Raw genomic sequence first — 25,628 nt, forward strand, 5'->3', positions numbered from 1 at the left:
TGGCAGAAGGCAGCAGCTGCCTGGTGGTATAATCCTGCTACTGTAGCCCCAGTGTCTGTTAACACACGGAGTTGGCCTGACACAGAGCGGGCTATGCCACTGCAGAAAAGCCCTTTGCATCAGTTCAGGTTGCCTAAGAGCACAGAAGGGGAGCTCATCTTGATGCACTGAATGGGGAGATTGCCATTCCTGATTGTGTTCTGTGATAGGCAAGGCCACTGCTCTGAATTCTCAGTCAGTGCTGCCTGGCTCCTTATAACCCAGTCAGTTGTCTAGTGAGTTTGGAGCTGCTCAAAGAATGTCTGTGAGCTGATGGAGGGTGGAGAAGATGCTGAGCGCAATCCTCCTGCTTTGCATCTCAGGCACATGCACTGGCGTTAATGCAGCCATGTGTGGGAAGGAACATCGCCCGAGAATCTGAGGATCTTGCCCTCTCGGGTCAGTGAAACACATACTTAGTAAAATACTAAGAAACGAGGCCTGGCAGTGGTGGTGCATGCCTTCAATCCGAGCACTCAGGAAGCGGAGACAGGTGGATCTCTGCGTTTGAGGCCAGCCTGGTCTACAGAGTGCAAAGTGAAATCAAATTGAATCAAAACAAAACAAAAAGAAATGATGTAGATGCGTTTATGTAAACATGAAAGAGAACAGACATCAGTTCCCGGGACCAGGAGGAGAAAGGAAAGGATTGAAACTGACAGCTCTGGGTTGCCAGGCTCTCCTGGAGCCCTAGACCACAATCTGACTTTCCTGGGACCTCAAGAAAAATCGTTCTGTGGCAGGGAATTGGATTCTGGTGCTGCAACATGGTTGGATGCAGGCTCGCCGACAGTGAAGCACTGGGTGTCCCTGTGGCCACGCTGCAGACTCAAAAGCCTGTGGGCTTCATAAACAGCTAACAACAAGGCACAGATGCCCTGACTAAAGAGCTGCTACTGGTGTCATTTGGGGTGAGATAGCTCCAGGAAGTGCCTGTCATGGTGACAAGTACACAGGACTAGGATATCCTGACAGAGAATGTACCACACTATTTCTACTCACTTGGGATTGGATAGCGTAGGTTTCTTTCAAGGAGAAGAGATGGAACAGGATAAACATCAAGTGAGCGTTTAATAAATATGAAGGAGTTTGCATGTCAGGCCTGAGAAATCTTGTTTCAACTACAGAGAGTGTAACCCTGGTCCAGTTTCATAGTCTTGATGTGACAACAAGCAGCAAGAAATGAGCCCAGAGGATCTATGGTACCGGTCACCATGGGACAGGCTCCCACAGAGCCAAGCGCCGCTGCTCTCTGTTGGTCCCACTGAGGCGGCTGAGAAGTTTTCCCTGCTGTTCTTCACAGACTCCAACCACACGCTTGCTTCTCAGCAGGCTCATCTGATGAGACAAACATTAAGTTCAAACCACAGCTCTGCAGGGGCCTTTCACTCGGACACTGCTGGGCGAGACCGAGATCATCGCAGGCTGAGAAGTAGGTGCTGCTTCACCACGACAGGAAATCATTGGTCATGATGTAGGAGTCATAGGACATGATGAAAGAGTCATAAGTCATGATGAAAGAGTCATAAGTCATGATGTAAGAGTCATAGGTCATGATGAAAGAGTCATAGGTCATGATGTAAGAGTCATAAGTCATGATGTAAGAGTCATAGGTCATGATGTAAGAATCATAGGTCATGATGAAAGAGTCATAGGTCATGATGTAAGAGTCATAGGTCATGATGAAAGAGTCATAGGTCATGATGTAAGAGTCATAGGTCATGATGTAAGAGTCATAGGTCATGATGTAAGAGTCATAGGTCATGATGTAAGAGTCATAGGTCATGATGAAAAGAGTCATAGGTCATGATGTAAGAGTCATAGGTCATGATGAAAGAGTCATAGGTCATGATGTAAGAGTCATAGGTCATGATGTAAGAGTCATAGGTCATGATGTAAAAGTCAAGCAAGATTTGCCATTTTTATGACTTTCAAGGCCTCAGGAGCAAAGCTGTGAAAACCATTCATGGCTTGCTTACAAAACTTTCCCAACCTAAGGAGCTAATAGTTGACAGGCCACTCTCTAAACACCATGGTGCCTTCACTGGGCCACGACTTAACGCTTACATTGATGAGAGTGTTCCATTGATGGCTGGGGGCTAACACTCAATAATCCCACCTGTTAGAGCTAGTTGCCACAGAGCCCATGGCATGGGATGGCTGACAGCCTGCCACTGTGGTCAGACTTGGTCACATATGTCAGACCAGTGGTGGTTTATTGTGTTCTGTCTCTCAGTGAGAATCATGGGGTGTGCATGTTATTTGCTTGTTTTTGTGTTTTTAGACATAGGATCATGATCTAGGCTGTTCTGACCTTGCGGGGTAATCAAGATCATCCAGTGTGGGTGCAGGAAGTCAAACATGGCCTCTCTATGTGAACAGCAGGGAGTAGCCCCTGCTGACTCTAGAGAGCTGCTCTGTACCCTGCACAGTGCCCACCAGGACGCTACAGACACATCACTTAGCAAGGATGTACACAGTACCACTGGCTGACGCCTTGTAACTTCATGACAGTGAATGTTTCCTTCCGATCCTGACCCCAGATGTGGGCACTGGACACAAAACAGTCCCAGGGATGCTAGCCTTGCCGGGACAGGGATGTTCCACAGCCCTCTCAAGTCCTACTTACCTTCTCACAGTAGACCGAAAAGTCCAGTCATCTTAGTTAATTCAAACCAAAGAATCACTTACTGAAACAAGGAATATTACACCAGTTCCTGGACTCCTGACACCGGGGAGGAGAGCAGCACCCGAGTGGAAGGAGGCTGTGAAGAAAAAGATACATATGTTGCCAGATGAGTCCACCATTGGTTAGAGCAGAAAGAGGAGGAGGATCCTGGGAAGGGTTTGGCTTCCCCTCTCCACAGCCACAGTGTGCCTCAGCATCCAGCTGGTGCAGCGAGGTAGGAGCCGCAACCCCTCCAGAAAGGCACGCTCCTCGCCTGGGGACCCGTACATACATGTGCACCACAACTCTCCTTTCTCTGCAGGGGAAGTTTTCTCCTGCTCCTGCTTGTCCGTGTCCCCTTGTTCCCAGGCAGCATGCTTGTCACATTCTTCTCGGCTGCCTGGCTAAAGCGGGACTTTCCCATGGGCAGACTCTGCCTTACCCACTCCACGCCCCATCCTTCCCAGTCTCCTGCTCCCCTTCTCTCTTGACACGGCCCACACACCCCTCTCCCTCCTCTTCTCCTCCACCCTCTTCCTGCACCTCTGTACCTGCCGGGCTTACAAAGTACATGTGGTTCGTTCCATCTGGTCATTGTTAGGGATCAAAATTAGGCGAGTTGGTGAAGACTCCAAATCGTGGGGAACACGAAATTCTTGGTAACAAGTGACTGGCTTTTCTGTCCAGCTGTGGTGCTGAGGCAACTATGAACATAGCAGGGAGTGGGGAGCTAGTAGTTGACACTGCAGGGAGAGGAGGGTAGAGAGCTTGTGCCCGGGTTGCCGGAGATGTCGGACAGTAACAAACAGGTCTTGGGATGCACAGCTTTATCACATTCTGGCCTGGCTCCCTCCTGTGGCTGCTAGGCCACACCAGGCCGAACAGAGGCGCCGTGTCTTAAGAGCCACAGAGCAGGGCATGGTCTTCAGCCCTTGGAAGGAGACAAACAGGAATCAGTTAGTGACTTTGACGTTGTCAGCACTCAACACCAAGCTACCTTTTCTACATAGTTTTCCACCTGATTCTCCCCCCCCCCCCCCCCCGCCACAACTTGCTCCCTGTTTCCCCCCAGCCAGAATTCCTCCCACTCCTTCTCTCTCTCACTCCCTGCACTGCCCTTGGTTGCATCCACTGCTGTCTGCTTCAGGCTCAGACTCCACTGAATCCAATTAAAGGGTCACAGTGGGAAAGGCCCATCTAGGTCACAGACACCTGAGGTTCATGTCCTATCCGTGGGTACAGCCCACACGTCAGTGGCAAAGGGCCTTGCAAAAACAAAGATCAGATCCCGAAGGAAAGGTGTGTGCCCTTGCCTACTAGGTTGTCTTGGGACTCCGTTTGCTATGCCTTGTTGTCCCTTACCTGGAGCTTGTGTCTCCTTTCTTTGGAGTGGGGAGGCAACAGAACAAACCATAAAATAGGTGACTAATCGGCCTCCTCACCCCTTTCCAGCCCCTTCTTTGCTGCTTCTTGGAGGCCACGGTTACCTCCTGGGGCTGGTCCTCGATAGATACAATGGGCGACTCCTCATTGGTTATGCCCTTGCGACCTCCATGCTCAGTGTTCCTGTTCTGGACAGAGTCCCCGGAGCATAGGGTGGCATGTGTTCTCTTGATCAATGCCAGGTCAGTTTTATTGATGTCACTAGATGGACTGACGCTTTTGGTGATCTCAACATCATCTTGTGGTCCAGGGATCTGTTTGCCGTTGGTGTCTTCCAGGAGCCACAGTGCATTGAGGGATGTGTAAGTGACTCTGATGGCACTGTCAATCTCCTCAGGCTCAGCTGCCACACAGTCATCCTGTGGGGCTGAGTTCAAGTCGTAAGTGGTGTCCTCCAGGCAGGACAGGTCACCCTCTGAGATGTCACTAAGTGAGATACTACTCTCTGCCTCCTCGGAATTTTTGTTGCTATTACAGGCCCGAGCCGCAGAGCTCTGTTGGGCAGAATTCCACGGCCAGCTGATCTCTAGCAGCTTGTATAAATCTGGGATGCTGGGTCCAGAGGAGGTCTTGCTTCTTTTCTCTCCATCCACCTCTTGCCCTTTGTTGTCCTCAGATGCCATGAATACGGCCAAGGCAGGTTCACTCTCTGTCCCCTTTAGGGTGGAAGGGGGGGTGGGAGGCCCTGCAGGAGTCTTGACAGAGTGGGTCTTTGGAACACGCCCTATTTCTCCAAGGATGTGGCCAACACTTTTTCTCCTGGTGAACACATCGGGTTTTGCCAGGGCATCATTACCCTTACTTGTTCCTATGATTCTCAGGGTTTCTTCGGTTTCTAAGCAACACATAGCATCCACAATGGTAGAGATGGACAGCCTGGAACCTGCTTCTTTGGATGCTGCTGGTAGGTCTGCATCACAGAGATCCATGAATAGAAATTCTTCCTCCATGTCCACCGCCGTAACGGGTCAGGGATAGGAATCACCACAGATGCTAGAAGTAAAAAAGCAAAACAAAATCAGGTCTAGGAGAGAAGTTTATGGCTCTCTGCTTCGACATCATGAGGATCACAAGCTACCTCAAACATCCTAATGATGCGTGTTGGGGGTCAGAGATTAAAAAATAAGTAAAAAATAAGCCAACTCAAACCCCAAAGCAGTTATGAGAAAGCATAAGGAGTTGAAATATGTGGGCTTGAAACAAAGACCAAAAGACACAGAGACCTGGGGATTCGCAAGGATGAACAAGTCTGACAACCCTTGACCTGTTTCCTTCACAGAGATACAAATTATTGAAATGTGAGACAAGGGAGTAGGACAAACGGGACCCATGGGAACCCTAGGGTGGTGGTGGGGCTGCAAACTCATACTCTAGAGTGAGTGACTCTGAAAGAAAAAGATTTCTTGAATCATAGAACAGACACCAAAGCTGATAAGCTGTTATTAAGCATGCATATCACCTGCCATCCAGCTGCTGCACCCTGGGTGTGATAATCAATCCTGGGTGTTGAAAGCACGTAAATCAATAAATATCGGCATCAGATGGAAAGAATAATACAATCTCTGTCATCAAGGACAAGCCAGGACCGACAGATCGGATAATGCATCTTACCCACTGGCCTTACACTGTAATGGGGACAAGCTGCTTCACCAAAAATACTAGGAGGAAGTACTCCAAATTTGTCTATAGAACCTGTATTATTGGGCTGGAGAGATGGCTGAGAGGTCCTGAGTTCAATTCCCAGCAACCACGTGGTGGCTCACAGCCATCTATAATGTGATCTGATGCCCTCTTCTGGCCTGTAGGTGTACATGCAGGCAGAGCACTGTATAAGTAATAAAAAATAAATGGGAGAATGGCAAAATAGAAGGATCCAGAGGGTCCTAGAAACCTACAAGAAGAACATTATGATGGGCAGATATGGGCTCAGGGGTCCTGCTCAAACCATGGCACCAGCCAAGGACAATACGTGCAGTAAACTTTGAACCCCTACCCAGATCTAGCCAATGGACAGGACATTCTCCACAGTTGAGTGGAGAGTGGGGTCTGACTTTCACAGGAACGCTGGTGCCCCATATTTGACCACATCCCCTGGATGGGAGACCTGGTGGCACTCAGAGAAAGGATAGCAGGCTACCAAGAAGAGACTTGATACCCTATGAGCATATACAGGGGGAGGAGGTGCCCCTCAGTCACAGTCATAGGGGAGGGGAGTAAGGGGAAAATGGGAGGGAGGGAGGAATGGGAGGATACAAGTGATAGGATAACCATTGAGATGTAATATGAATAAATTAATTTTAAAAACCTGTATTATCCTGATGTGGAAACCATAACAACAAACAACAATAACAACACACCCATAAAAGGGTGTGCTCAGGAAGAAAACCTACCAATCCCTGATTGTCAAAATCAGGCCACATAATCCCTCCAATCCCAGGCCATACTGGAAAACTCCCACCCCCACCCCATCCACCACAACAAGAAATTGTATGTAAATTCTGCTTTCTGTTCGGTTCCGAGCGGCTACTTGCCAAAGCAGAGACAACTACCTTGCTGGGTTTTTTCCCTCCCAAGAAATGCCTTGTGTGAGGTTTGTTGTGCAGTGTGACTTTGTGGTATGCGTGGATCCTGATTTCAAGGACAGCTCTCTGAGCAGAAAGCAACACTTTCCTCTTGGCAGAGCTTTAGCTGGGGGAACCTCCCCCTGCTGGACCGAACTGTCACATACTCATCAGGAAACCTTCCCCTGCCCGAGGTGGAGAGCTGAACACTTCTGTAGCGGGAAGCTTTTCTCTTCAGAGCTGCAACATTTACACCAATGGCCTTTAATTAGGACCCTAATGGTCTCTAATAAACCTGACCACTGCAGACATCATCTCTACCATTGTGGTAGTTGGTTTCTTTATCTTAGACTCAAATAGATGGTCATCTAAAGGGTGGTAGCCCTCCTGACATTGTGATGCTGTGATGAAGTCGGTTGTACCTCATGATACACACGGCATGAAATTTGGTCATTTTTCAGGGTGTTGGTGTGGAACATAGCAAGTGCGGATCATAGTAACCAGGATAGATGTGAGTTTAAGTTCATCAAAGCTTGCAGGAGGAAATAGTACAGACAGATGCGATTAAAGTGTGCAAGGTGATGCAGTTTCTTATTTTCTACAGCTTGTCCGTACTAATAAACCTTTTAAAACCAGATAAAATTAAATTTAAACATGTCAAATAATCATGCTTAAGAGTAGAAATATGGGGCTAGTAAAAAAGAAATTAAAGTAAAGGCACAAGTTAAAACAAAAACCAACTAAGAGATATAAATTGAAACCAACAAACCAGGAAACAAAGCCGATCTACAGTGTCTATTTCTAGGAGGCCAATAATATCCAAGCTGACTTGAACCAATATCTGAGTCCAGTGACTTTGCTGCCAACCAAGCTACAGCCTGTCTGTGGTGTGAGGACAAGCCCCAACCAGCGCCTTACATGGGCAGAGTCTGCAACTCCTCACAATGGATTCTGTGAGGTCACACAGAATGAACCAATCACAGCTCTTCACAAACAAAGAATTCTTCACTTTCCGTCTCTAAGCACAGCATTATGTAATGCCATGGCCAAAGCCCCAAGAAGCAGCAACAAATGGTACATGGGTTTTGCTGTTGTTCAGGCTCTCAGAGGACAGGGAGGAAAGGCTGGGAGCTCAGGAAGATGGGTCTAACTCAGCCGTGTCCATGGCTTTGGCTTGTCTTACTGCTTCTGAAGATTTGTTTGTTTGTTTGTTATTTTTGGCTTTCACTGTCCTGGGGTTTCACAGCCTCCAAACAGCACTCCCTGATAGAGACCAAGACTTCAGAGACATGAGATGATGTGAAACTCACTTTCAAACTTTGAGGAGGACAGGACATTTGAACTTTACTAAGGGGCTGGAGAGATGGCTCAGAGGTTAAGAACACTCTCTGTGTTCCTTTTAAAGGTCCTGAGTTTAATTCCCAGCAACCACATGCAGGCTTATAACCATCTATAATGAGATCTAGTGCCCTCTACTGCTCACATGCAGGCAAAATACTATGTATTTTGTATAACAGCCCTGGATGTCCTGGACTTGCTTTTGTAGACCAGGCTGGCCTCGAACTCAAAGCAATCCATCTGCCTCTACATCCCCAGTGCTGGGATTAAAGGCGTGCACCACCACACCCGGCTAAGTAAATAAATCTTAAAAAAGAGAGAGAGAAAGAGAGAGAGAGAGAGAGAGAGAGAGAGAGAGAGAGAGAGAGAGAGAGAGAGAGAAAGCATCTGTAACAACAGACTCAGCTTTGGGCTGACCTGGGTTAGAGACCTGGTTGTTGACTTGTTTCTTCAAATTCCTCAAATTCTCTAGTGACTAAATACTACAGACCTCTACACTCATGATACTCAATTCCCTTTTTTCTTTTCTATTTTATTTTATTTAATCACTTTACGACCTGACACCAGCCTCTCTGTCTGGCTGCAATATGTGCCACACCTTTGATCACCAGGGTTGATTAGGCCAATGTGGCTGCGTGGCAGGTGTCCCCTTCCTCATTGCTCCGAGTGCGTCCCTCACGAAACTTCATGTCACTCAAACAGGAAGAATGTCCTGAATAGAGGAGGACATGTTTCAGTCAAGGGCATACAGGTAACTGAGCTCCCTGCTAGAACTCCAAACAAGCGCTCAAGGTCCAGTTCCTTTTTCTTACACTCATATTTATGGACATCAGAATGACGGAAGCCCATCTGTGACACCGTGCTGCCTCGAGGAAATGAGCTGTCCTCAAGATTCCCCAGAGCAGGCTTTGTCTCCTGAGTGTCACAGGGGGAGACTCTTAGCATGATAGGCAATTGATAACCAGAGGTAAAGGCTGAGGGAAGTACCAAAGTAAGTGGGTATGACGCAAGCTCACGGTAAAATAAAATTCCTAATTCTTTTTTTAATTTTAATTTTTGGGATTTTTTTTTTTGAGACAGGGTTTCTCTGTGCAGCCTTGGCTGTCCTGGAGTCACCTTTGTAGACCAAACTGGCCTCAAACTCCCAGTGATCTACCTGCCTCTGCCACCACTCAAGTGCTGGGATTAAAGGCATGTGCCACCAGGCCTGGCAAATTACTTATTCTTTACAGGATACACACACACACACACACACACACACTGTCTTAAGGTAAAGAAATGTACAAGATAAATGAATAGATAATAATAGAAAAATGATTGATAATAAAAATAAACTGAAGTCCATCACAAACTAAATCTAAATCAACGAACAAACAGTAAAGCCAAATGCAGGCCCCAACCAACCCACCAGGAAGCAAACTTACAATGTTCAGGTCAGTGGGGATCACAGATGTTCAGTTCTAAATATTTATTTATTATTATGTATACAGTGCTCTGCTGCATGTACATCTGCAGACCAGAAAAGAGCATCAGATCACATTATAGATGGTTGTGAGCTGCCATGTGGTTGTTGGGAATTGAACTCATGACCTCTGGATTTATTAGAATGACTTATAGGCTGTGGTTCAGCTAATTAAAAAATAAATGCCTATGAGCAGAAGGTCTAAGACCCCAGTACTTGCTCAGTCCACAAGTTTGGATGTCTCAGTTGCCTTCAGTAGGTCCTGGGTTCCCAGAGAAGTGGGCTCTGATGTCAGGGAAGGAGTAGACCAAGGTGAGACCAAGAAAGCAAAGAGCACAGCTCCCTTCTTTGATGTTCTTAGACAGTCTTCCAGAAGAAGTTGTGTCCCAGATTAGCTCTGGATTAAAGATCTGGATTAAAGGTGTTTCTTTCCAGATCAAAAAATAATGATTGAAGGCATATTTTCCTTAGTGAAAGATCAGGATTAGATGTAGTCAAGTGGACATTTAAGAAAAGTCACCACAAGTCCACCCTTTGTCAACTGATGAACAACCATAACTTCATATATAGTGGTTAATTTCCAAATGAAAACAATAGCCATGTTATAATAATGCCTAAACCTGATATGACTCTCCCACATAGAATTGCAAATGCATTATCTATTTAACTAGGTCATAACTGTGTCCACCATGATATTAACTATCCCTCGTACAACTGGCTTTAATTAAAATTTTAAAACATCTAAATAAAAATGTAACATGGGGAATTTATAAATTAATAAGAGCTCTACAAATTACATCTAAGTTAAAAGAGATATTAAAATAAATATGAAGATTTAGATGTTATTTCAGAACTAAATATAGGTTCTGAGAAATCTGCTTCCAAGTCCTGCCTGCTCTGCCCTGACTCTTCTGTCCTTATTTCTTAACAGGGCAAAATTCTATACCAAAGAGAAGAGTATAGTTGTTGTAAGATACAAGCTAAGGAGGAAAGAGATTCCATGTCTTCAAAGTCTTCTTTGTGGGAGCTACTTTCCCTTTGGAAGCCCATACCTACACTGACCGGGCCTCGTTTTCTCAGTGGCTCCTTCTCTTAACCTTCATGCTCAATATTATTCAAATATCCTTGTTATATAGGCTAATCCTCAAAGTCTTTTCCGTGTCAAAGCCTCAAATTCTTGTTTGGCTTTAGTCAAGATCCCTAAAAGCCGAAGGGTGCTCCTTAGATTGCTAAGGGTGACAGGGTGAAGCTCAGTCTCTGTCCCCTCATGCCTGGCACCTAAGAGCAGATGCTCCGATGCATCTTGAAGCATTGGTCGTGAGTTCCCCTGACTGTCCCTGGACTGAGGTGGCCTGTGAGTGTGGCTTGCATGTTACCTCACAGGCTCCTTTGCTTCTGTTTTTCTGGCCAGAGAGGAACTTAGACTTTGGTAAATACTACTGACACCAAAGACAGAAGTCCTGTAGCCTGGCTTAAAGCCAGACAAACCCTTGGGACTTTTGGCAGCTTTGTCCTTGCCGGAGGCTGAAGTTGCCAGAAGTGTCTGAAGGCTCTTACCCCTGATCTGGTCCCTAAATGGTTTTATGGTTACCTCTTCAGAGGCAGAATGTTCTGCTTTATATGACTTATCGTTTCCTCTTCAGAGAATAAATCACTGTAATAGCAATAATGGCCCATTAAGAAAATAACTCCTGAGCTGGAGAGATGGCTCAGAGGTTAAGAGCACTAGCTGCTCTTCCAGAGGTCCGAGTTCAATTCCCAGCAATCACATGGTGGCTCACAACCATCTATAATGTGATCTAATGTCTTCCTCTGGCCTGTAGGCATACATGCAGGTGGAGCATGTGTGCACATGTGCGTACCCCCCCCCCCACACACACATTAACTCCTTTGGACAGGAGAATAGACTTCTGGGTAGAGACCTAACATTCAAGTTGGACAGGCCAGTCAAACTGTGCTAGGCATCATCCCCGGGAGGCAGTGCTCCCCTAAGCTATGAGAAAGGCAGAGTGATTTTCTCTTTCATAAACTGCACTGCCCCTTTTCAGAATTTCCTCTCTGTGGCACAGTGTCTTACAGAGTGCAGCCACACTGGTTCATATGTCTGCCCACTTCCCTGAATTACTCAGAAAAACAGAACTTTCCCTTTTCCTTCTGTTTCTGATGTGCACAGTTCCCCTGACCCTTTGGGCTTCCTTGAAGCTCCTTCTCTGAGTTGGCCTGTTTGTGTGTCCTGTGTCTGACCTCCATGGGTAAATGAAATAGTTTCCCCTTCTCTTCTCTATTCCCTGCCATGAGATGCTTTCCTTTTAAACTGGAATAAAATTTTCCTTGATCTTAACAACAACAATAACAACAACAGCAAGTCCTCTAGTCTCAGCCATATTGCATCTCAGGGTTGGATGGAAGAGAATATGGATTTTCCGGGGAGTGTCATCATAATTGCTGCTCTTTCAGGTCCAAGATGCCTGACACAGGAATCTATATTTTTAATTTTCTTACTAAACCTGTAGCCACTTAAAATTTTAATTTATTTTTATTACAATGAAGCTATTCTTTATTTCACAATACATTGGTATGCCCAATTAAAATGCATGGGTAAATATTTTTTAAAAGATTTATTTATTTGTTTATTATGTATACAGTGCTCTGCCTGCATGTACACCTGCAGGCCAGAAGAGGGCATCAGATCACATTATAGATGCTTGTGAGCCACCATGTGGTTGCTGGGAGTTGAACTCAGGACCTCAGGAGAAGCAGCCAGTGCTGTTAACCTCTGAGCCATCTCTCTAGCCCGCATGGGTACATATTTGTAAATGTGTTTTGATGATACTTAAAAGGCCCAGGGGCTGATGACGACAGGGTTCAGTGAAGAGGTCCTCAAGCGTTCTAGTGCTGGGACCCTTTAATACAGTTCCTTGTGTTGTGGTGACCTCCAACCATAAAATTATTTTTGGTGCTATTTCATAACTGTAATTTTGCTACAGTTACGTATAATAAATTAAATACCTGTGTTTTCTGATGGTCTTAGGTGACCCCTGTGAAAGGGTCATTTGATGCTCCTCTGACCCCTCAATGGGTGCAACTCACAGGTTGAGAACCACTGGCTTAGTGGGGTAAAGACACTTGCTCTTAGCCGGGTGGTGGTGGTGTACCCCTTTAATCCCAGCGCTTGGGAGGCAGAGGCAGGTGGATCTCCATGAGTTTGAGGCCAACCTGGTCTACAGAGGGGGTCCAGGACAGCCAGAGCTGTTACACAGAGCAACCCTGTCTCAAAAAACAAAACAAAACAAAACAAAAAAAAAAAACCCACTTGCTCTTGAGCCTAACAACCAGAACTGTATCCCAGGACCCAAGGTTGAAGCGGAGAACTAACTCTCACAGATCATCCTGTCTCTCTCCCCATCTCCCTGTCCCTCCTCCCCTCGTTGCAGTTAATTTACCAGTATGACCTAATAATGTTTATTATTAGGCCTATAATTATTATTAGAGTAGTATTTTCTAACCCACTAGGAATCAATCAAGACACAGACACCTGTTATATTTTAAAACAGCCTCAGTTAACCTGGGGCAGGGCAGATATTAATCCTCTAAACTACTTCCCATAGTGTGGCAGGTGTGGAATCCCATGCCATCTGCTTCTAGTAACTTCTATCAAGCTACCTTCCATCCATAATCTCAAATACTTGCTAATGTTCTTCATCTGGGCCAAATCTCCATCCAGGCCGGCCATGTGCTTTTCCTCCATCTAACCCATGGTAGCGAGACTTTCTTCTCCTCTCCCCTCTTCTGGTCTCTCTTCTTCAAGATTCTCCCTGTCTCCCCCTGCGCTGGAACCTTGGCCACACCTATCCCATTTACCCTGCCCAGGTGTGATGGCTTTTTATTGGTCAAACAGGTTAGGCTCTTAGGCAAAGTGGGTCACAAAGACAGCAAGCAGTAATTAGCATCAAAATACATCAAACCAATGTCCAACAACTAGATAGCCACAGTGTTACTATAAGCTTTAGTTTAAGAATTAAAAACATGTTTATAGGTTGATAAATGTAATTTCTAATAAAGAGGTTTTAAAAAAACTTTGGACACTAGGAAAGGACTCCCTATGAGAGGATAGTGGAATACTTTCTCCAAGATTGTCAAATACCAAAGGACTGGGTTATGTACATGTAGCTTGTACCTGATGATTCTGTATATGTGTATATTTATGTATATAGTTCTTGGTTTTTGCCTATTTTTAATTTAATTTAATTTTTTATAGAAAAGGGGAATGTGTGAAGAGAATATAACTTTCCCTTAGTCTGGGCCCAAGGTGAAAAGAATCTTGCGATGCTTGACCCCACTGAGACTTTGTCTCTACAAACTGATAAAGATCTTAGACTCAGAGAAAGAGGAAGAATTGGCCCAAGACAAAAGGCAGGGGCTGGTGATGTATGTATGTAGTATGTATGTATGTATGTAGTATGTATGCATGCATGCATGTGCACCACCTGAGTGCATGGTGCCTTCAGAGGTCAGAAGAAGGCATCAGATCCCCAGGGACTAGAGTGGCTGTAAGCCACCATGTGGGTGCCAGGGATCGAACTTGAACCAACTCTCTAGCCTCACTCTAAACTTTAAAAAAGTTAATAAAATGGTGTCTAAAGACATGGTTCAGCAATAACAGTTGCTTGGCTACACTGCAAGTTAAATTTGAAGCTTATTGTATAGATACATAGGCCTGGGATACAAGGCCCTGTGTCAAAAAAAAAAAGAAAAGAAAAGAAAGAAAGAAAGATTGAGGGTTAAAGATAATGATTTCTGGATTTCTGGGAATCAAGAGCCCTCCACCCGCTGTGGTCCCAGTGCACAGCGGCATCTGAGCGCAGTGCCGGGCTGGGGCATCCTCACAGCCTGAATTCCTGCTTCTCACACTCTGTGTATATTATCAAGGTCTACAAACTGGGTCACTTCATCTAAGTAAGGCCACCACCCATACAAGAACCTCTCCACAATGGTTCTCAGCCAGGGGGTGACTTCTACTTCGCCCCGGGCCCCCCTTTCCAGGAGTGCTTGCAGCTCCTCCCGGGTCAGGTAGTTGATGCTGCGGATTTCGCTGGGATCTGCAGTGATGGTGACGTCCTTCCTGATAAGCAGAAGGTAACAAACTTCGTGCTCTCCCCAGATCGCATCTGATTTTGCCTTATAATGATATCTTGTCATAAATACGATATCCTCTAGAGAAACCTGTGACAGAAATTGATGCGATGTTAACAAAATTCTGTAAAATGCAGAATATGTAGAGAAATAAAGCAAATATATGTTTCTCTCAAAAGAGAGTAATAATTTTGTTTAGCAATTGTAATTGCTCAAAACTTAAAACTTAAGTTGATTGATTGGTTGATTTGTTTTATTGTTAATGTAGATTTGTTGTATAAAATGGTGGATTTTATTATGCTAGTTTCACATGTTATAATGTACTTTACTCACACACACTCATTAGCCTCTCTAGTCTCTCTTTACACTTCCTCTTGTCACCCTTCCTCTTTATAATCGCTGTCCTGTTTTCATTATAAACACACACACACATATACACATATATACACATACAGACACACACATACACATCTAGACTTTGCACATGAGAAAAAATGGGATAAGGGCCTTTCTTAGTCTTGTTTTTATTTAGTGTGATGATCTACCCATTCTCCTACAAATGACACGATTTCATTCTTCCATATGGCTGAGTAAAACTCCAATATGAGAGCTGGATAGATAGCTCAGCAGTTAAGAGCGCTTGTAAGCTCAGTTTCCGGCACCTATACATGTGACTCACACCACCTGTAACTACAGCTCCAGAGGAGACAATGCCTACTTCTGGCTTCTACAGGCACCTAAACGCATGGAGAGAAACACACACATACACATAAATAAGTAAAATAAATTCTAAAAAGAATCATATATATATATATATTACATACTTTTTATATAATCAACTTTTTATGAATTCAATCCAGGCTACTTCCCCAATTTGGCTACTGTGCCTACTGTCACTATAAACACACCCAGGTATCCCTGCTGTATACTTACAGAGACTCCTATTGGTCTCTGTACAAGAGTTGTATAACTAGATCATATGGAAGGAAGTCTCTCCATCCATCTGTGCTTCTGACTACAGCATCCTGGAGACGCGTTCTCCAGTCCTCGCCTATGAAGATCTAATGGAGATTCTGCATTGACATCTTCCTTTTCCAAATCATGGTCGGTTATTCTCACATCAAGTAATTACCTGATTGTCTCGCCCAGCTCTTTTCCACTCTTCTGAGTGCTGTCTCGAGGGTCTTTATAGCTGACTGTTTCATTGTCAAAGGCAAGAAGACCCGCCGTTTGGTAGGCCGTAACCGTGGCCACATATAGTTTTTCTAGGTATTTCATTTTAACTTCACCCATTGAGAGGTAATGCAACAGGTAAGTTTCTCTGCACTGACGTGATGGTATGGAACAATGGAAACATCGGTGCCTCTTTCTTCCAGCTCTCGGGGAGCTGCAGGTGTGAGTGAGCACTAAGAGAGGCCGGGTGGCAGCCTGAAGGGCTGATGCTCACAAGTCAGTCCTTAAATCTATTTTAATCTTCGTCCTGGTTTTGCCCATAATTCTTCCATAGAACTTTTGGAAAACTACTCCACCTCCTGTATCAGAGAACCTCATGGTGCATGGACCAACTAGTGCCATGTTCTGTATGTTCTGTGAGAACTTTCCCTCTAAGTGACCCTTCCTTCTTCCTGCTTTCTGGGAATGACCTCATACTGCTGTAAACTGCACGTGCCAGCAGTCTCCAGAAACTGCCCCCGGGAGATTAGATATAATCAGCACCCAATGTTCCTCTGAGATAAAAACCTTCCCCCTCATGATTTACCCTCCACTCATCCCTAAAGGTCAACCTTCCTGTGACACACAATCCCCTCACCCTCCCCCCCTCACCTCACCTCCACCCTCCCCGACCACTCCCACTTGCCGTTTTCCCTTTATAAGCCCATTATACCCTTGAATCTTGGCACCACTCTCCTATCCTGCTGCCTCAGGAAGGATTGTGGTCTGAGCTTGAGCCCGTAATAAAGGACCCTGTGTGTATTGCATCAATATTGAGTCCTGGTGGTCTTTTGGGGGGTGTCTTGTGATCTGGGCACAGCAATGGAAGCTCAACAGCGTTCTGTGGAAAACACCTGTTACTGGCTGGCTTTGTGTGTCAACTTGACACAAGCTGGAGTCATTCCCAGAGAAAGGAGCCTCAGTTGAGGCAATGCCTCCATGCAATCCAGCTGTAAGGTATTTTCTCAAGTAGTGATCAATGGGGGAGGGTCCAGCCCATTGTGGGTGTTGCCATCCTAGGTTGGTGCCCCTGAGCTCTATAAGAAAGAAGGCTGAGCAAGCCATGGGAAGCCAGCCAGTAAGCAGCACCCCTCCATGGCCTAAGCATCAGCTCCTGCCTCTAGGTTCCAGCCCTGCCTGAGTTCCTGTCCTGAATTCCTCCAATGATGGATTGTAGTCTGGAAGTATAAGCTAAATAAACCTATTCATCCCCAACTTGCTTTTTGGTCATGGTCTTTCATAACAGTAATAGAAGCCCTGACTAAAGCAATATCCATCCTCTCTCAAGCCCCTGCTCCAGTGGATAAACAAAAGAGTATGCACAGCCCACCTTAAACATTATTTTCTGTGCATATTTTCAATTTCCTCCTCAGAGCTTTCCCCAATTCCGGATTCCTCAATAGACTTGACCTTGCCCAGATTGAAAGAATTCACTAGTGCCCCATCCTCTCTTTGTCACAGCACCTGGGTGAGGCCAGGGCCACAGATTCATACCCTACAAGTAGTGTCCAACCTTTGCCCCTTGCTCTCTTGGATTTCTGCTGTTATGGGGCCAGGCATTTTGGTACCTGGTCCTGGGGGATGCCCAGCTCAGCCTGCAGACGTCTCAGTGCTGCCCGCTTTACTCCCACGGCATCTTTTTCTTCCAGTTCTTCAGGATTACTTAGCGGATGACTGGAGCAGGAGTCGGTAAAGTGCCCTGGAGAGGACACATGTGAGAAACAAGCCTCTTATTTATTCCTGGAGACAGAAGAGATGAAACAGGACGGCAGCCCTAGCAGCGAGGATCATCAAGGCATGGCAGATGAGAAACATGGACAGGGCCAGCGTCCCTGCTCCCAGGACTGTTAGGGGAAGGGTGAGGTTCACTCCTAAGAACCAGCAGCTCCAGCTGCTCACCTGCCCCTTCTGCAAAAGCTTGCCCACACACCTGTTGCACTTCCTGAGCAAGTCTCAGGACAGGGAGCAGTTCTCAGCAGGAACAGCTAAGCGACGTGTTCGGCCTGGGTTGGCTTAGAGGTTGTGCTGAGGAAGCAGAGGGCCAAAAATCACACAGCAGGAAATCCCATACTGCTGCTAGATTTATACTCAAAACTGAGAGGCACAGTGTGAGATGGGCTTCTCAGAACTACAGACTATAAGTGGATTGTCCAAAATGAAAGGAATGGACCTCAACCCTCTCCTCTATAAGTTTTCTGGAAAGATCTGCCAGGTGTGATAACATCTCAGGAGAGGCTGGAGGGACATGCGGAGAGGCTTCGTCACCTGAACTTCTGATAGCTCCTCCTTGGGACCTTGGATGGCCTGAGAAGCTTCTTATCTGCCTAACAGACAATCTTTGTTCACGACCACAGTTTCTTCCCTCGTGTTCTTAGAGCTATGCACCCCGAAGGCCTAGACTCCATTCCTTTCTGCAACACAAGATGCTCTGCGGACGCCAATCACCTGGCTCTCTTCCAAACTTATATTTTGTGGGATGCCTGTGTGTCTGCATGCAATGAAATAAAAAAATTTCCCACCTACCCCCTTTCCACTGTCAGTTTATTTCATCAATGCAAATCACCAGAGGGTAGAGAGAAAGTCTTTTGGTGTTTTTGAGTCAGGGTCCCATGAGACCCAGCCTGGCCTTAAATTTGCCATGTAGCTGGAAATGGCCACAAGCTCCTGATCTTTCTCTTCTATATTGGGAGTACAGGTATTACCACCACCCCTGGCTTTTGCTATAGTATAGATCAAGTTTTCGTGTGTGTGTGTGTGTGTGTGTGTGTGTGTGTGTGTGTGTGTAAGCATGCATATTTATTTGCATGTGCAGGTGCCAGATTATAACTCAGGTATCAACTTGAGGAATGCCAAATGCCATCCACTTCCAGGCTTCTTTCCTTGGCCTGGGGCTCACCAAGTAGGCTGGATTGACTGGCTAATGAGCTTCAGGGAGTCTCCTGTCTCTGTTTCTGTGGTGCTTGAGTTACAATCACACACCACCGTGCCCAGCATTTTTGCATGGGAGGTCTTCATGCTTGGCAGGCAAGTGTCTTATCAACTGAGCCGTCTCTCCTGCTGCCCCACCACTAAGGTTTTAGCATGAGAGTGCTGGTTCCTTTACTCACGTAATGGCAACTACTAAAGCTTTCATGTTCCTTCCTTGCTTTTCAGACACTGAATACTTATTTGGGTCACTCTGCAGAAAACTTACTAAAGCAGAAAATGCACCTGCCAATACAGAAACAAGAACGCCGAGGTGACCTTTCGGAACTGAAGGCTCATGCTGCTCCGTATGAAATCTGCTCTGTTCACACACTGTGGACATCAGTGCCAAGGTTACACTTCGAACCTAGAAGCTTCTGGGGTCTTCTGAAGTTTAGTTCAACATCATAAAGAAGCCGAGGAGTCCAAGTTACCCAGAAAATGTAAAGATGGTTTGGAAAGTGACCAGAATGTAGTTCCTGAAAGAGGAGCTAAGGAAGGAAGAGACCTGGCATGGCCACCGCACTCTACGCCGAGGCTTTTCATCAGTAGGACAAGGCGTGGCCACCGCACTCTACGCCGAGGCTTTTCATCAGTAGGACAAGGCGTGGCCACCGCACTCTACGCCGAGGCTTTTCATCAGTAGGACAAGGCGTGGCCACCGCACTCTACGCCGAGGCTTTTCATCAGTAGGACAAGGCGTGGCCACCGCACTCTACGCCGAGGCTTTTCATCAGTAGGACAAGGCGTGGCCACCGCACTCTACGCCGAGGCTTTTCATCAGTAGGACAAGGCGTAGTTTCTAAAATCTGAGGACAATTTGCGCTAAAACTCATTAAATGGCCACACTATTATGAAAGCTATTTTCTCTTTAAAAGGAGTAGCTCTAACCGTCATCATTTCTAAGAAGTAGGGGGGGAAAAGGTCAATGTTAAGATTTTGGTTCCCAGGCATTGAGTTTTATCTTCATCTCCTACTCTGTAGGCTGAACACTGTTTATTGTGGTCCTCCAGGTTCTTAGATGCTGGGCCTGGGAGAGAAGGGAGTGCTCAGCTATTCAAGAAGCTGAGAGGGGAAAGCTGTAGGGCAAACTGGGGAAGTTAGTAAGAATTTGATCCCAAATAAAAGTAAAAACATCTGGATAGCCTGCTAGTGGGATGAGACCTGATAGGCTGTGGTCATATGGTGGGGGAGGAGGTCCTCTTCTGTCACAGGCCTAGGGGAGGGGACTAGGGTGAAAGAGGGAGGGAAGGCGCAATGGGAAGATACAAGTGAGGGGATAACAATTGAGATGTAATCTGAATAAATTATTTTAAAAATAAAAATGAAAAAAATCACATACTTTGTAGAGACAAAAAAAAAAAAAGTAAAATCAAAGGGCTGAATGGTAGAACGCTTGTCCAGGTTTAACCCCTAGCACTAAATAAATAAGTAAATAGATTTTCATCTCACACAAAACAACAGATAAATGGGGGAGGGGGCAGTGGGGGGAACGACAAACTAGAAATTATTTGGATCCCTTATTAAATAAGCTGAACAAAGAAAATGCTCTAAGGCAGCCACAGGTCTGACTATTTCCTCCGCAAAGAGCTGCCATCTACAGCAGCTAGGTAATCTGTGTTGCAGATTTCTCCAGGTCAAACCACACAGACCTGCTCTCCTTAAGGGATGGGGCACTTACCAGGGAAAGTAAGCTTCGTGTCCGCTCGTCGCTGAACCAGCATTTTCTTCTCCGAGTTGAACAAAACAACACTGAAGGCTCGGTGCAGCAGCCCTGAGAAGGCAAAAGTCCTAGTGTGAGCACATGTGACATCCACACGATGGCTGCCTGCACTCTGTCTTCAATCTCTGTGCTCAGGAGAGCAATAGATGCCTATAGCAGTTGTATGCACCGTAGGAACACAGGTACCCAAACCGATATTTCATAGCTTCTAGCTAATTAAAACTTACTCGACTTGAGAGGGTACACGAGATTTAGATGGCAGTGAAGCAAAATCAGGACAAAAAGATTTTATTCAGGATTATTCTAATAAGGAGAAAAGATACCTCAGTGTAGATTTGGGATCAAGTCTGAGTATAAAGTGGATAAGTGGGCACTTAGAGGCAAATGGCAGAGTAGGAAGGGGTAGGTGGGTGGAAATGTCTAGTGAAAGACAGAAGAGAAATGGGGAAAGATGGATGGAGTTGGCAGGTTGAGCTGGACTTGGAGGTGCGTGTCTTTGATCCCAGCACTCTTGAGGCAGAGGTAGGCAGATCTCTAAGTTTGAGGTCAGCCTGGTTTTCCTAGCAATTTACACACACACACACACACACACACACACACACACACACACACACACACACCTCCCAAGGGATGATACGGTTTCAGGAACGTGATTAAATGTCAGAATGGGGAATTCTTTTTGAGCCTAGCAGGATTCTTGGCCCTGGTATTTTAGAAGGAAGCAGACACAGCTGCCTACAAGGTTCAGAGTTCTTGACTGGGCATGGTGGCGCATGCCTTTAATCCCAGCACTCAGGAGGCAGAGGCAGGTGGATCACTGTGAGTTTGAGGCCAGCCTGGTCTACAAAGGGAGTCCAGGACAGCCAGGGCTACACAGAGAGACTCGAAAAACCAAAAAAAAAAAAAAAAAAAACCAAACAAAAAACAAACAACAACCAACAACAACAACAACAACAACAAAACAAAAACAACAACAACAAAAACCCAACAGAATTCTGATGGTGGTTGGTTAAACAGATAGTCCTCGGTCCAGGTGAGTTCCTCAGAACTGCTCCTAACGAGGACCACCAGTGAGGATTGTGTAGTCTTCCCATGGGAAAAGCCCACATTTTCTTCTTCTGCCTCCACGGAACAAGGAGGAGAGAGAGGAGAGCTAGCGTGAGAGCAGGTACGCACAGCTGACGGAGCAAAACTGCGACGCTACCGTTCTCAATGTTTTCATTCTGATGACAATTCCTCTTGGTGTCCGCACCAATGACCTTGTCATTTTCATCAACAACAATCAGCATTTGGTCTAAAGACTGTAGCTGGCGTTCATCCATCCAGTTAACAGCGACATCAGACATGTCTGCTGGCTGTGATCTGACCTGAAATGGATACAAAGAGCCATCTTTGTGTGAAGAATATTATCACTCAATTTTTTTTTTTGCTATTGTTATCAAATACCTAAAAGGTCATCACATGCCTTCATTTCTCAGTGACAACAATTATATACACGGATGTAGCTCCTTTGTTATGTACAGAGGAGCACAATGTTTCCAGCTGTGTCTTTTTGTACAGAAGATCCTATTGACTTTCTGAGTGAATATATAGCCCTCATGCTCCCTAAAATCTTTTCAAAGAAGACCCAAAAGTGAATCTCCACCAAGTCACAAATACTGAGGAAAACTACAGGTAATGCTGTTTGTGGCTTATTTTTAAACCAAGGCCTGGAGGGTGGAACAGACATGGAGACGTTCCATAGCGCATCCCCCTAGTGTCAAATGCTTCTCCAAGCGCGTACTGTCAATGCCACCTGTTTTCACCAAATCTTTGTCTGCGAAAGCATCCTACGTGCTGGTCTGAGTGGCATGGGTCCCTGTGCCTGGCCTTTGTCCTTTGTAAAGAAACGTAGAGAGGGAGATTAAATCCAGTCAGTTCCTTATTTAGGTATGTGAAAATGCCATAAAGAGACCCATTAGTACATACAGATAATATGTGTTAGTAAAAAAAAAAAAAAAGCAAGCAATCAAATTAAAGACATTTTAATTCACTTCTGCCACTTGTCATCATTATCTTATTATTTCAGTACAGTGCTCATTGTCTTGGTGAAGAGGGACAGGGCAAAACTCCAGGGCAACATTTTAACAAATGTCTACGTGACTTGTTCAGTGAGAAAGTTCCTGCAGAGGAAGGACATACGCCAATCACTCCCAGTGCCATGGGACGTGACAAAACATTTTCTATTCCCAGATGACTTGCTTTGTGGGTTAGATGATCATAGAAATTTATTTTAACACAAATACACCCTTTTAAGGTGTAAATTCTGTTCTAGAGCATAAAATATTTAGTGTAGAATTAGGCAGCATCTCAGATAGGAAAAGGCTAATTATTTGAGATTTTATGAGATAACTGATCCACTTTTTTGAAAACAATAGTTATATCCTTTTCTCCAATTAGATATATACTTATGAACTTAACATTGAATTATAAAATATAAAAGCATAAAATAATTAGAAAAATACATGCATGAACAGGGTAGACAAATATTCTGTCAGGAAAATCCTTTCTAGATGCAACAATAATAGAATTTTTAAGACACAGCCAAATGGTTAATAAGGATGCGTGCTGGGAAAGCCGTGAACAACGAAAAGGAGAAAACTAAAATACAACATTTTATCTTCTTAGCTTATGACAGACCTAAAACCATCAGTTACCAAGATTTCTTATTTTACAATAAAAACATATAGATACAGTACAAAATCACAGAAGAGCATAAATCTATGATTTAAATATAAAGGAACCTGCTGAGCGAAGATCTCTGCAGTCGGAGGGCAGGAGAGCGAAGTCTCAGTGCGCCGGTGGCTCAGTTCCCCCTCTGCCCTTATATTCTATTCCAGGCGTCTGAGGAACAAATGATGCCCAGCCCACTGGCAGGCGATCTCTCCTACTTAATCTATAAATCCAGTGCTAATATCTTGCAGAAACTCCTCACAAACTGTAGTAGTTACTTCTTCGGTCTCTTTGAGAAAAATACCTGACAAAAGCAAATTAAGAAAAGAATGTTTATTTTAGCTGACAGTTTGAGGAGGCAGGCTATGGAGGCCAGGAAGGTGGGGAGGCCAGGAAGGTGGGGATGCCAGGAAGGTGGGGAGGCCAGGAAGGCTTTAGCTGTGTGGGTAAGCAAATGAAGCAACCGGTCCCATCACAGCCAGACAACAGAAAAACAAAGGTGGTTGCTAGTATTAAGCTCTTTCTCCCCCCACCCCCTAATTCAGTCTGGAAATCCAGCCCATGAGCTGCCCAGAGGTGTGTCTCATGGGTGATTTTGAGTTTTTAAATAGACACGTGAAGAAACATTTGATCCATATCTGAACATAGTGCCATGAGCTCCCTCATAAAGTCAACCCTCACTGTAAAAGCAACATGCTTACAATTCCTCTGGCTGATGAATGGTCTTTGTCACTCATTTTATAAAAGACTGCCCAGCATAAAATAAAAAACATAAAAAAGTAAACAAAAAACAAACAAACAAACAAAAAAAAAAAACAATGAGAGCAGACCAGAAGCTAGAAATGTTTGTATATAAAACTCAATATCCAACAAAGAGACATATTTTCAAGAGTTCTGTGTTTGGGGGCCATGTATTAGATTCAGATAGTGACAAAAATTGAAATTATAGATAATATTTTCATAGGCGCTATAAACAGCATTAAACATATGTCTATACTTCAAAACAGTAAGAAAACCACACCATGAGGTAATTTAGTAAGTAATGATGGAAAGATTAAAAGTATAGCATGGATAATTGATTCAGCATTCTTTTTTTTAAAGATTTATTTATTTATTTATTTATTTATTTATTTATTTATTTATTTATTGTATATAGGTGAGTGCTTTACCTGCATATACACCTGCAGTCCAGAAGAGGGCACCAGATCTCATTATAGATGGTTGTGAGCCACCATGTGGGTGCTGGGAATTGAACTCAGGATCTCTGGAAGAGCAGTCAGTGCTCTTAACCTCTGAGCCATCTCTCCAACCCTGATTCAGCATTCTTATCACTGAAAAGCCTAGATCACTGGTACACACTTGTGATTCCAACACTCCAGAAGATGAAGCAGGATCAGGAGTTTAAGACTATCCTAGGCCACATAGTGAGACCCTGTCAAAAAACAAGACAAAGCAGGGTGCTGGTGAGATAGACACACTTGCTGCTTTTGCAGAGGATCCAGGTTCAGTTCCTACCACCCCACGGCTTCTCACAACCCGTCTGTAAGTCCAGTTCAGGGTATCTGATGCTCTCTTTTGGCTTCCATGGGCACTGTATGCATACAGTATACATCCATACATGCGGGCACTCATAGATACACATAGAATAAAAATAAATCATTTTTAAAAGGACAAAACAAAGAACATATACCTAAATGGTGCATTGTTGTATTTACTGGCAATATGTATTGGCCTGCATTTTAAAAATGGAAAGATAAAGAACATTTTAAAATGCTACATAGGGGCTGGAGAGATTGCCTAGTAGTTAAGAGAGCTTATTGCCTTTGGAGAGGACCCAGGGTCAGGTCCTTAGCACCACATGGTGGCTCACAACCTGCAGTATCAGCTCTGCCAAATTAAGCATAGGAAGTATTACAGGCAAATTCAATCAGTATTCTGTGTCCCTTTATAATGTGTTCCAGGGGACAATAGAGGGAAGGTTGTCACTGGGTTTCTTGAAGAATCAGGATCTGATGTTTAGAACACAAAAATATATATTATGAAAGGAAAGAAGGAAGAAGAGATAGAGAGAAAGATACAGAAGACAGAGGAAAGAAAGAGAGATGGGGAAAGATTGAGAGAAAGAGCTGGGAGTCTGGAGTGATGGCTTAAAGGTTAAGAGCACTAACTGCTCTTCCAGAGGTCCTGAGTTCAATTCCCAGCAACCACATGGTGGCTCACAACCAACTATAATGTGATTTGGTGCTCTCTTCTGGCCTGGAAGGTGTACACTGTATACATAATAAATAAATAAGTCTTAAAAAACAAAAAAGAAAGAAAGAAAGAGCCGGGCGGTGGTGGTGCACGCCTTTAATCCCAGCACTCAAGAGGCAG

The 25,628-nt window shown here is 44.8% G+C and overlaps 2 protein-coding genes across 7 annotated transcripts; both read right to left on the minus strand.

The window, feature by feature from the left end:
- Window positions 1-576: 576 nt before the first annotated feature.
- LOC311597789 (uncharacterized protein) lies at window positions 577-7,646 on the minus strand. 6 transcript variants are annotated; one of them, XM_084782139.1, is made up of 5 exons: window positions 7,481-7,646; window positions 4,070-5,143; window positions 3,259-3,638; window positions 2,669-2,804; window positions 577-1,377 (listed from the first exon to the last, which is right to left on the minus strand). In XM_084782139.1, the coding sequence occupies exons 2-3, from the start codon at window positions 5,098-5,100 to the stop codon at window positions 3,605-3,607; spliced, it is 1,065 nt and encodes a 354-aa protein (XP_084638265.1). In that variant the 5' UTR covers window positions 5,101-5,143; window positions 7,481-7,646; the 3' UTR covers window positions 577-1,377; window positions 2,669-2,804; window positions 3,259-3,604. The 6 variants fall into 6 exon arrangements, with proteins under 6 accessions (XP_084638265.1, XP_084638267.1, XP_084638264.1 ...); XM_084782141.1 differs by having other exon boundaries at window positions 578-1,377; window positions 2,731-2,804; window positions 3,272-3,638; XM_084782138.1 differs by having other exon boundaries at window positions 578-1,377; window positions 2,731-2,804.
- Window positions 7,647-13,055: 5,409 nt separating this feature from the next.
- IDI2 (isopentenyl-diphosphate delta isomerase 2) lies at window positions 13,056-24,667 on the minus strand. Its single transcript, XM_084781433.1, has 6 exons — window positions 24,425-24,667; window positions 23,327-23,559; window positions 21,748-21,910; window positions 20,502-20,594; window positions 17,425-17,555; window positions 13,056-14,734 (listed from the first exon to the last, which is right to left on the minus strand). Exons 3-6 carry the CDS (start codon window positions 21,887-21,889, stop codon window positions 14,417-14,419), a joined length of 684 nt encoding a protein of 227 aa, XP_084637559.1. The 5' UTR covers window positions 21,890-21,910; window positions 23,327-23,559; window positions 24,425-24,667; the 3' UTR covers window positions 13,056-14,416.
- Between the last annotated feature and the right edge of the window lie 961 nt (window positions 24,668-25,628).

The sequence above is a fragment of the Acomys minous genome, assembly GCF_964271855.1.
Source record: "Acomys minous genome assembly, chromosome: 5".
In the NCBI taxonomy this organism is placed as follows: domain Eukaryota; kingdom Metazoa; phylum Chordata; class Mammalia; order Rodentia; family Muridae; genus Acomys; species Acomys minous.

Coding starts and splice junctions, on each gene's coding strand:
- LOC311597789 (XM_084782139.1), bottom strand. CDS start 5,100: ATGGAGGAAGAATTTCTATTCATGGATCTCTGTGATGCAGACCTACCA. Junction 3,639..4,069: donor AAAGGAGACACAAGCTCCAG/GTAAGGGACAAC, acceptor TCTCCTTCCAAG/GGCTGAAGACCATGCCCTGC.
- IDI2 (XM_084781433.1), bottom strand. CDS start 21,889: ATGTCTGATGTCGCTGTTAACTGGATGGATGAACGCCAGCTACAGTCT. Junction 20,595..21,747: donor GAATGAAAACATTGAGAACG/GTAGCGTCGCAG, acceptor TTGCCTTCTCAG/GGCTGCTGCACCGAGCCTTC. Junction 14,735..17,424: donor TGGGCATCCCCCAGGACCAG/GTACCAAAATGC, acceptor TTTCTGTCACAG/GTTTCTCTAGAGGATATCGT.